The sequence below is a fragment of the Cricetulus griseus genome, assembly GCF_003668045.3.
Source record: "Cricetulus griseus strain 17A/GY chromosome 1 unlocalized genomic scaffold, alternate assembly CriGri-PICRH-1.0 chr1_0, whole genome shotgun sequence".
In the NCBI taxonomy this organism is placed as follows: Eukaryota; Metazoa; Chordata; class Mammalia; order Rodentia; family Cricetidae; genus Cricetulus; species Cricetulus griseus.
This window is the reverse complement of record NW_023276806.1, coordinates 148,008,431-148,021,016: the sequence shown is the minus strand read 5'-3', so window position 1 is coordinate 148,021,016 and position 12,586 is coordinate 148,008,431. Positions and strand designations below refer to the sequence as shown.

The 12,586-nt window shown below is 37.2% G+C and overlaps 1 protein-coding gene across 1 annotated transcript in view; it reads right to left on the bottom strand.

Moving 5' to 3' along the window:
• Positions 1–12,586, bottom strand: part of Acss3 (acyl-CoA synthetase short chain family member 3) — a 184,821-nt gene that overhangs the window by 83,245 nt on the left and 88,990 nt on the right. Inside the window, exons 6-7 of the mRNA XM_035451839.1 lie at positions 700–780; positions 525–620 (exon numbers count right to left, since the gene is read on the bottom strand). Of these exons, the coding sequence (XP_035307730.1) occupies positions 525–620; positions 700–780 (177 nt within the window). The remainder of the gene's footprint in view (positions 1–524; positions 621–699; positions 781–12,586) is intronic.

Here is a 12,586-nt window from a genome sequence, read left to right as displayed (position 1 = left end):
TTTCAGGGTGACGTTAATTATTATATCAGAATCTTCAAATTGTTAACCATTCAGCTTTTCACCCAGTCGCTCTAGGTTTCTTTCTCTTTTTATATCTATAGTTCATATTAAAACCCATGGAAAATATTTATAAGGTAGAGAAAATATTTTTCTAAATCCACTCATTCTGTAAAACACAAAATGTGAGTCCGTATTGATTGCTTTATCACAATGCTTTTTGGGCATTCTAAAATCTACATCTCTTGGATATTACCACTTAGAAATCCCTTGGAATAGATTTTAAGCTTGTTATTTTCTGCCCTACAGAATTTTGTCTTTATTGACTTTTTCTTCAACACAATTAAAAGAGTTTACTGTTATTTTCTTTATATCCCTTTCTATTTGAAATAACCTTTTTGACTAAAGAAGCTATAACAATGTTTCCTGCTGCCATCCAAATTTCACTAGTCCTAAACCAGAACTACTCATCAAGAGCATCCAGTTAAATAAGGGTCCTGTATATAATGTTAATTCTATTTTGTTACCTCATATAAAACTGTTGTGTTTCCATGTAGAAGAGGCCCATAGCAAATATAGGAATGTCCGACAACCCAGCCTAAATCAGAAGCTGCCCACCATACCTAAAAAATAAAAAGATAATAAAATGAGTGTCTTAACCAGAAAAAATGCCGTGTGGTAGAAGTGTAAACCCCTGATTACCTCTCCAGGTTTGAGTCCGTATATGGAAGACATTGTCCAGTTCAACATTACAGCATATCCCCCAGTGGGTCTAACCACACCCTAAAAGAGAGGGAAAAAACTGAAGTTAACATTTACAAAATATGCTAAAAGGGTCACTGTCTTCATTCTATCTACCCTAAAATTTACAAAGTTAAATCATTTACTATTCTATAAACTATAAGTTATATTGACTCATATATTGTCTTATATAGAATCGTATTTGAATTTTTATTTCTTTGAATTCTCTAATAGCAAACCCAGAGAGTTTGTATTCATTGTTTCCATTTATAGAAAACTGTAGCTATATAACATTGTTAACAGTATATGAAAACATACAACTTCACAAAGTAAAACACAACACAGTATGGTTGGTAACACACTGTATCAATATTGCATTTTCAAATGCACTGACAGAACAAAAGTGGAAACTACTCAGATTAAAATACAAGTTGTTAAATGAAGTTGGCCTAAAATATAGAACAACTTAAGAGCATCTGTTCCTAATGATGATAACAACAGGTCCCTTAGAGGAAACTAAGTCACATTCTAATTAAGGCCTGATTATACTGCTAACTGGGAATCACATGGCATGATATGGCAGTTGAAGAATTCTTTCATGATCATTTCCAGAACTCTGAACAATGAATCCTGATGAGTTAGCCTTCAGGCTAACAGATGTGTTTTATGTTACATTTGGGGCAAATCGAGGTGTTACTACATCATTACATATATTTTTCCCAAAACTGTTTCCAGTACCTTCCCTGAACACTTGAAACTTACCCAAACTCAACAAAAAATAAATATTTGAACACTGGGCACAGGATTCACCAAGATAAGAACAGATGATAAATATAATAATTAGGTCTGTTTATTACACCATTATAAATATTAGTGGTCATTAGTGCCAATAAATCATGGCTGTTGAATTGAGCCAGCCAATGCCTGGTGAGTAATAACAGTGATATGAAATTTACATACCCTTCACAGCATCTGTGAGCCTACCATTAGAACTGTTCTCTTCAAAACATCATTCTACCAAAAGGCTATGTCCTAATTAATGGATGTTTTCTTAGTTATATTTTTTTGCAATACTCCATATTTTAACACATGTGCACGATTCAGGAGAATTGCACAGGGGTCGGGGGGAGCACTGACATCAAAATAGCTGCTAACATTGCTGCTTTCCTTGGGTTCCTCAAATAAAACAGAGGCATCAACTATAGAACATATTGTGACTGCCTGATCTCTTGGCAAATATCAGGTGCAGCTTTTCTGGCATTTGGGAGCTCTTTTCTATGTTGTGTGATGCAGTTAACATTGGTTCTCTTGTTCACCTTGGAAATGTTAGATATTCTAAGCCTCTTTTCAAGCAAGCTTTCTATATGTACTCAGTCACCAAAATCCAAACACTCTAGATGAAATCTAGCCGATCTTCCTTTCCTAATTAGCTTCCTTTGCTAATTAAAATGTATTTTCCTATGGTCCAGGAACTCAATGTATTTGGTGTTAATAATTTTCCAAACACATTTTCCAAAAACAAAAACAAAAAACAAAAAACAAAAAAAACAAAAACCCTTTCAGTCTTTTGGAAACACCCACACAGTTTTGTTGCTATATGTTTTCATATATTATAGCAGAGAACACTATTTAATGTCAGCAATGACTTGTGTGGTGTATTAGAGGTTGCTTTTCACTAGAACTGTTGGAGCTTTATTGGAAAGAAATGTTTTTGAGAGCATTTTTGATACTCTGGGATTCTTGAACAGAAAAGGTTCACAAAATGTCTTTCATTTTTCTTCTTCCTTTATCTGAAGAGCCATCAATAAGTGGAACCCAATACTTTGTCTGATGTTCATGGAAGTCTTTTTTATTTTTATTAAATTCTATTAAGAAATTAGACTTAGATCATGTTTTCCCCCCACCTCCTCCCAGATGCTCCACATTCCCTTACCCAATTTAGGTTTCCAATCTCACTCTCCCATTCAAATAATTAATAAAAGTAGCAAGAAGAATAAGAAAAACTTACACAAAACCAAAAACCAAAACAAAGGAGTAAATGACTAATGAGATAAAAAAATCAAAACTAAGCAAAACAAAACAAAAAGTCTACAAAAGTAGAGTTCATTTTGTATTGCCCAGCTACATGTAGGCATGGGGCCTGTTCTGGAGTATTTTCCCTTTGCCTTTAAGTATCAATTGCAGATAGCTTTTTGGTTAGGTGTGTGACACTTTGTATATTTCTCCCTCTCAATGCTGGGATCCTGTCTGGCTTGAACCTGTACAGGTCCTGTGCATACTGATGCAGTCTTTATAAGTTCATATGTCTATCATTCCTTGTGTCTCTGAAAGATGCTGTTTCTTTGGAGTTATCCACTACCTCAGGACCTCACAGCCTTGCCATCTTCTCTTCAGCATAGATTGTCCAGCCTTGAGAAGATGGGTTTGATGAAGCTATTCTGTTTTGGACTAAGGACTCCAGATTTCCTCAGTCTTTGCACATTGTCCAGTTGTGGGCCTCTGTGTTGATTGCCACAAACTGCAAGAAGATGCTCCCCTAATGTGGGTTGAGTGAGGCACTGTTCTACGGATATAGACTAATACCATTAATGATCATTGTATTGCTATATTTCTGTAGCAGAATAATAGTACTGGTCTTTATCCTAGGCCCATGATATATCTAGGGCAAGGTTCTTGGCCTCTTTATCAGTGTCAGGTCTGGGATTGACATCATGGAATAGATCTTAACTCCAACCAAAACATGGTTGGTACTCCAAAAGTTTGTTCTACTATTGCATCAATAACTCTTTCAGGCAGGTTACTGTTGTAGGTCACAGAGTTTATAGCTGTTGATACCTCCCAGAATCCAGTTGCAGATGAGGGCAGGGTGCAAGATCAGCAACAGAGAAGTCAGACAATGGACACTTCTTAGTTTCGTTGTATGAGCGATAGACAGAGCACATCTCAGTATAGCTTGACCTATTCTGACAACCTCTATCTCTCATAGATAGAGGTTTATTTATACACAAAATCATTTCATCATAGACTTTATCATTGATTACAAAAATCTTCATAGTACATACTTTTTCTAAAGTCTCTCATGATTATGTAAGCATATCAAAGTAAAAGAAACAAAGTAATCAAACAGCAAATTTCATGAGACCTAAATTCTAACATTATGATAAAATCAATTCTATTAATTCAATATTTTTTCTTAAAATTGGTGTCATAAAGCCTTGTGGTTACAGAAAACTAGACAGAATGTCTCTAAGTTTGACTAAGTTAATAGATCAGAAGTTATTTCCTACTACCTGTTACATCAAGTTTTTCCTATATTATTCAATTTATCTACTAAAATAAATATCTGATCTTTCTATGGAAATCTAATTCCTCAGGCCCTTGTTTATATTCCTTCTTTTATATCTAACATAAGACTACCATTCTGACTCTTCTAAAATACCGTGTTTTTCTCTTTACTCTTTCTACAATCAGAGAAGTCCTGATTTGACAAGTTGCTCAGGAAGCCAGGCAGTTCACTGAGTCAAGAAATTTCTCTTTTGTATCTTTGTCATAAACTCTTGTTTCAATATGGTCTCTATTTTTATTATAATCCTACAAAGAGCAAAAGAACATTAGGATTCCTAAGACTGCTTACTTTGCCTTCAGGAGACTACCATGTCCATGCTCATTTTGTGTTACTGGGGCAGAACACAAAAACCTCAAGATTCAGTCATAGTTTGCCAGATTCTCAACTTTTCCTATGATTTTCTTCTTTAATTACTTGTTCCAGGTCCTTTGTCTTATCCTTATGGACACTACTTAAGTAATAAGTTCCATAGAAGACTCAGTTTCCGCATAGCTAATTCTCCCAGGGAATCACCATAAATATTATTCATATTAACATCACCTTGATTTTTACATTTTCCCAGATCTAGCCTTCCATGAGGGTCCCTTAAGAGCAAGGAATTTAAACATTAAACATGACAAACACATAGGCAAGAATTGTACAGCAAATTCCACTAAGGGCAGTTAAGGGTCAGTCCAAGTCATCTAAGCACTGTGATCTTTGCCAAGCAGAGCTTTAAGATGCTTGCTCTTACCAGATACATTTCTCTTCTGATAGCATTCAGAGGACCTTCAAGTGTCATCCACACTAGTCAATAGGTATGAAGCTCATAGCTATGTACCAACTGGGCATTTCCACATACAAAGACTTAAATGTTATCTTAGTGTTGCTGCATTGTATCAAGGAATTATTTGTTATCATGATGGAGTAAAATTTTATGTGATAAAATAAACTGACTATAAATTATGAAGATAAAAGGCTTGAGATACATAAGTATATTAATGTGATTGTAAAACCTAGAAGACAAATTTAAACTATAAATTAGACATTTACATTCACATTCATTAAATGACTACTTTTTGACATGATGCTTACCAATTCATTATATAATTACTCTGCACTCAAACTGAGTATATCAAAAAAAGAAAGAAAAAACATGTGTCTGAGCCCTTTAATCAAATCATAAATAAAACCACATTTACATTATAATAGATAATATTTGTGAATTTAGTTATTTTCTTTAATAAAGAGGGTGTACTTGCAATCATAGACCCTAGCATTGAGCTATACTCACAGCCTAAATTTATTTTTAAATATCATCTCCTTCATCCTAGAAATTATTATTTTTAATGTAGCCTGTACTGGTTTAAGTCACATGGCTGGAAATGTCAAATAAATAGAGAGTATCATCAAATATTCTTATTACAAACAACTCAAATGGAGTTGAACAAGAGTCAAAGGCCATGATTTCTGCTTTAATTGTTCTTTAGTATCCTTCTTTAAAAATGGCTCTTAAAAATTTAGTCAACTGAACTGGAATCCAGTTGCAAAGAAGGAGTGATGAGCAAAGGGGTCAAGACCACACTGGTGAAACCCACAGAAACAGCTGACCAGAACAAGATCACTGGGAAACCAGCATGGAACTGATCCAGACCCCCTGAATGTGGGAGTCAGTGAGGAGGCCTCGTAAATATATGGGGTCTCTTGTAGTAGACCAGTACTTATCCCTAGGGAAGGAATGGACTTTGGGATCCCATTTCACGTAGAGGGATACTCCCTCAGCCTAGACTCCCTCCTCCTAGCCTTGGGGGAGGGCCTAGGCCCTATCCCAAAGGATATGACAGACTATGAAGACCCACTATGGAAGGCCTCACTCTCCCTGGGGAGCAGAAATGGTATTGGATAGGTAGGGTGTTAGTGGGGGGCAGAGGAGGAGGGGAGGGAGAGGGAACAAGGATTGACATGTAAAACACTCTTGTTTCTAATTCAAATAAAATAATTAAAAAAGAAATATCAAAGAAATTATTAAAGCTTACACATAAGAAATGAAAAGGTGTCATGAAACATACTAAAAAAAATTAGTCAACACCACTTCATTAATCAATTATAGTTGTGTAATATGGCAAGGCCTGCTAAAATATTGAGATAATGGACTTTGAACATTTCAGAATTTTTTAATGATGTAAAAATATGGAACTATACAGATTCATGTTCTCCATGTGGATATTTTATGAGAAGTTCAGAAGTGAAAGAGGAAAGAAATATTAGGTTTTAAAGACATTATTATAAATATTAATATGCTATTTAAACAAGGAAAGAATTATGCTTTCTTTCTTGTCTGTTAACTATGGTTTTCAGGAAATGGTAATTGTATGTGAAGGAAAAATCCTTTTCATCCTCAGAACACAGAAATCATTCTCAAGTAACAAATCGTTGACTTGTATTCTAGGTAAGGAAAATAATCAGGAATTAAAAATAGCTATTTCTTAAAAAAGTGATTCTTGCTGTATTACCTAGGTTGGCCTCAAACACCTGGGCCCAAGCAATTCTCCTGCCTTACCTTCAAGTAACTGTAACTATAGATGTGTTTGCCAAAACTGGTTCTAAAGAGGATAATTTTAAAGTATATATTGGATATTGTAATTAAAGTAAAATTACTTATTCAAGAAAAATGCTTCCCTCTAAAATTCAGGTTTAAGGTATTTTAGTCTTTTGGGTGTCTGTTACCACTTCCCACCAGTGCTTACACTCTAGTGTAAGTGCAAAAGGTTTAGGGAGCTAATGAAATCTCAGAAAAGCCATTCTGGACTCTACAGGATCAGACATAATCCTTAGGATATGGAAAAGCTAAAAATTCTTCACATGATTACAATACTCAGTGCCCAGAAGTAAGACATGACATGAATTCTGTTTCAGAATAGGAAGTATGAAAATACAGGTATTTTTGACCACATAGAAATTTATACAGTATACAAAAAATTCAAATTCAATCCCCATAAAAGTAAAGGATGGTTACTTGTCACCCAGGAATGAGATTAGAGTCATCACAAAGAGCACCTGAATAATTACAACTTAATTCGATGCCTTTTATCATAAGAAAAGCCACATAGTTACATAAATTGTAACATTAAATGGAGACAGAAAATGAGACTTTAGGAAGTGTTCATAGTTTCTGTTGCTGCCACTTGAGACAGAAACATGCAAATGGGATAAGAGTGTTGAAGGGCAAGAACAAAGAAGGTTGATATGTGCACTGAGACAGAGTGTAAAGGATATTCATTCCCAAATAGTGTGTATGGTGTGAGGGTACTTAAACTGTTCTATAAAACTATGAAGGCCTGAAACTGGGGAGATGGTTCAGTGATTGAGATCACTTAGTGCTAATCCAGAGAACCAGAATTCATTTACAGGCAGCTTACAGATTCCTGCAAACCCATCTGTAATGGAACTGATACTCTTGTTCAGTCTCTGTGCCCCCGACACACACACACACACACAAATTACTGTTCTAAATCTAGAAAGAACTGAGAAATACATTTTATGTTTAGAAGAAATACATCAGCAAATGGTGAAGGGTATTGGAGAATTGATAAGCAAAAGAAATAGCTCTTGTTAACTTAAAAATTTTGTATACCATCAAAATTTTATGGAGTCACAACAACAACCATCCTGGCAAGACATACCCATTGGTGCAACAATGGCATGGATGTTGTGGGGGTAACCAACCAAGTTCAGCATCTAACTTGTACCTAGCACTGTGAACTTTGCCAAGAACCCATGACGGGGACAGTCATGAGCTCAAGGGAAGAATCTATTTCTATTATTTTGCTAAATGGACATAATATAAAATAGAAACAGCTGACCCGAACAAGGGGGAGCTCACGGACCCCAGGCTGATAGCTGGAAAACCAGCATGGGACTGTTCCAGACTCCCTGAACGAGGATGTCAGTTTGGAGGTCTGGTTAATCTATGGGACCTCTGGTAGTGGATCACTAATTATCCCTAGTACACGAATGGACTTTGGGAGCTCACTCCACATAGAGGGATGGTCTCTCAGTCTAGACACACGGGGGAGGGTCTAGGTCCTGCTCCAAATGATATGACAGACTTTTAAGATGCCCCATGGAAGGCCTCACTCTCCCTCGGGAGCAGAAAGGGAATGGGATAGGGAGTCAGTGTAGGGCAGGGGAGGAGAGGAGGGAAAGGGGACTGGAATGGACAGGTAAAACAAGCTTGTTTCTAATTTAAATTTAAAAAGGAAAAATTATAAACTTAAAAATAACCTGTAATCTAAGTACTTATTTCTATGCCAATCGATTAATGTATTTCAATCCTCAATAGAGAAACTTCTTTTTTTCTGGCAACATCAATGAGTAAGAGACTCACAACTGTTCAAAGTGAAGAAAGTAAGTGGTGGTGCTGTGCTCAGCCCAAAATGTGGCATCTATATCAACTTTCATTCCCTTAAGGCTTATGGAACATATAGGAATTTGGTGAGACAGATTTTTCAGGAGGATTGATATGAAACAGTGGGGCCTCTGGTAGGGCCTCTTTTGGGTCCACACTGAGTTCAGGGAGAATAGTATACTGTATGTGCCATAGATTGGACATTTAGTCCATGTGCTGACTGAATAAGATAAACAGTGAAGTGAGTGAGCACCTGTATCAACAAAACAATGGTTTGAAAAAAAAAAGTATTTTTCAGGAGAATGCCTTCAAAGTTGTAGAACCTAGTGGAGCATCATAGAGGAGATGGAATGTTTTCATTTGAGATATTTCATCAAATACAAAATCTCTTGCTGCAGCTTCTTGAGGACTCTGAGACTACCTCTGCAGAAGATTCTTTAGCAGCTATGTAATGTCTTATTGATCTGTACAACTCTGAGATAAGGGGTTAAGATATATCAAGTTCAGCATTTTGCCAGCAAGAATTGTACCAGAGATGAAAAAATGTTCACTTATGTGTATTACTCTTGCTCTCTCTCACATACTTGTTCCCTTGGGGCAGGGAAGAAAACTAAGTCTACACAATAGGAATGAAAGTTACAAACGTGCAATAAATGCCTAAAAATATATATCTATAGCCTTCCTTTTCAGCCTTTATTTCAGCCCTTTCCTTCTGTTATTTTTCTTCCTTCCCTATTACTTTTTTATTTTAATTTTTTAGGACTGGAACTTTCTTTATCCTTTTCTGATTATCAGACTCCTTTCAAGGTGGCAAAATTGAGTGGAGATAGACCATTTTTAAACTCTGCTGAATGCAGTAATGAAAAACAGGAAGAACTAACTTGTATGTGAAATAGTTTAGGCATAGATGCTTGAATACTGGCAGCAGCAACCAGATTTACCTCTCATGTCACTCCCAGTCAACCCCAAGGTTGATAAAAGAAGACACAAACACCCCCTACATATAGCTGCAAATTCGACTAAAGATCAGAGTACATGATGTAGACGTTACATATGCATTTAAGAAACAGAACAGTGGGGAGGGTGTGATGTGTGTGTAGATGCGTGTGGCTGTAGACATACATGAGTTACAGGACATGTGTAGAGGTCAGAGGAAAGTCTCTGGTACTGGTCCTTGCCTTCTGCCTTACTTGATACAAAGTCTCTATTGCTGTTGCTGATGATTTCCAGAAGTGTTCCCAGATGTGTGAGCATCTAGCACTTGCCATGTAAAGCCAACCCCAAAATTTCAGACCCATGTGCTCTCCTGGTACAGTTTGTTATGTGTACTTTAGGGACTGAACTCAAGTCACTAATCTTACTTGACAAGTGACTCTCCCTGGAGTCCTTCCCTGAGCACAAGAAAGAGTTTTAAAACACTGTAAGTGCTTTAAAATATTTTTCTAAGTAATAAAGCTCCATAGTGACATATAATTTATATATCCATACTTCATTACTGTAAATCCACAAATCATTTTGGTGTTTAAAGTTTCTAATAAAATTACTTTCTATTACACCTTTAAAATGAAAACAGAGTCTAGGGAACAGACCAACTACAGAAAATTTGTTCAGAAAATATTCTGAATGCCTGCCTTGGTCAAATTCTAAGATTAGTGACAGAATGAAATAAAAGCAGTTGGGATATATTCTAAAACACACACTAATATGCATGAAGTAAGTACATTAAAGTAAGTGGCATAAAGGTCTGATGTCAATGTGTACCAAACATTTGTAATCTTTTTTAATGTAACTTATTTATTTTGCATTACCTACCTCCCTCACCTTTTTCTACTCCCTCCCCCATCTATCCTCTTCTCTCCCTTTAATTACCTCCTCCTCTGTATTCACTCAGAAAGGGGCAGGCCTCCCATGGTCATCATCAAAGCATAGCATACCAAACTGTCATAAGGTCAGGCACTTTCCTCTGTATTCAGGCTGGGCAAGGCAGTCAAGCATAAGGAATAGGTTCCCAAGAGCCAGAAACAGCACCAGGGACAGCCTCTGCCCCCTTTGCCAGGAGTCCCACAAATAGACTAAACTAGACAACTGTCACATATATGCAAAGAGCCTAAGTTAGGCAGCTCCTTGCAGGCTCCCTGGTTGTTGGTGCAGACTGTGACTTCCCATGAGTCAGGCTAGCTATTTCTGCGGAATTCCCTAATATGTTCCTGACCCCCCAGGCTCCTACAATTCTTCGTCCCTCTCCTCAGCTTGGCCCAATGTTTGGCCATGGATCTCTGAATATGCATCCACCAGTTACAGAGTAAAGGCTCTCCAGTGACAACCAAGATAGTCACCAATCACAGGGGATGGACAGTTCAATTATACATCCACTGCTGCCAACAGTTTTAGCTGGAGCCATCCTTGTAGACTCCCTTGGTAGTTTTCCTTGTGTCTACTCAACCCAGTAAAGCCTCCCTTTCCAGTCATCTTAAAGAGGGATTAAGAGCAGTGTACCCTTAAACTGTGAGAAAAATAGAAGAAAAAAAAAAAAACATTTGTTTCAAATGGTAGTTAGATATAGGGTATTTTGTCACTGCAACAGGAAAATTATCTAACAAAAATTTGTAATGTGGTTGGAGCTGTTACTGTGATGAAATTTATCCTATTGTTATCAAGTGTTTGGAACTGGCTTTCTAGGAGAAATGTTGGAGAGTCTGAAACATTGGCTAGAAAAGCCCTTGATTCTACAATCACTTAATAAGCTAATGGCCATTTGGTGGGAATCTTGAAGGACAGAAAGCCATGCTAAATTCAGATAGTGGTGGCCTTATTCATGAAGTTCCAGCAGCTACCAGAAACCGGACTTTTTCTGAGAAATCATCTGATTGCATTCTACCTGTGCTGTGAGAACCTTCATCAAGGCTAAATTCAAAAGTTAAGTTAATGTTTTGCAGAAGAAATCTCAAGACAGGACAACATTTTGGTTATGTTATATTTACTGATCATTGCTCTTTTCTACATTGAGGAAAGAGAGAAAGAGGCAGGCAGATAATGAAAGAGATAGAGAGTCAGAAACAGGAAGCGAGGGAGAGAGGGAGGGAGGGAAAGAGGGATAGGGGATGGGCTCTCAAAGTCCCTTCTTTTTTTTTCATTCATCTATTTAGCTCATAAATAAAGTCATGCTCTCATCCGGGACACATGGGAGGGCCTAGGCCTGGCCCAGGATGATATTGTGGAATTTGGGGAGCCCCTGTGGAGGGCTCTACCCTCTATGGAGAATGGAGGGGGGAAGGGGATGGTGGGGATTAGGAGAGGGGGGAGAGGGGGGAGAGGGGGAAGGGATTGACATGTGAAATTATAATTTGTAAAAATTAAATAAAAAATTAAATAAAAAATAAAATAAAATAAATAATCAAGCCAAGCTGAAATAAAAAAAAGAGGGATAGGGGAGACGAGGAAGAAACATATTTAAAAATGTGTAGTTGGTCAAGGAAAACAGTGTTTATGAATTCAAAGTTACAAACAAATCATGTTCTAAAGCACTTGTATCTATTCAATGTCCTTTAAGAGAAATGTGCTGTTGTCCACTGATGAAACAGAATAGGTTTCCTGTGGAAAAGATCCCACCTTTGCAAGGCTCCATCTGTTGAAAATGGAAATGAATTTAGAAAGACAGCATTTGGAAACTGAGAACACCATAGGAGGGTTTTTCTGCCCGACACAATTGCCAAAGAAAATGTTTCTGTAGGTCCAGTGCATGTCAATGTAATTGTGTCTCAAGGGGGACAGACTCAACCCAAAAGTAACACCAAATCTAGACAGTGCTACATACAGGGTACTTGGTTACAGGCATAAAAAAAAAACACAAGAATGAGGGCAAAGGAAATCATGGAACATATGCAAAGTTTCTATCAGGTCACTGCAATCAAGCCATGTGAACCAGGGCTGTAGTCTGTGCAAATTCCTGTGGTCATTGTGTAAAGCAATGATGGTGAAGTCCAAGTTGAAATGGAGATACCAGGATGCTGTAGATGCCAAGGCCATAGAGAGTCTGCCAAGAAAAGCTGGGCACAGCAAGTGAAGCTGGCCCAATGGAGAGGCTATGTGTGGGGCAGGTGACAGAGCTGGAGGTT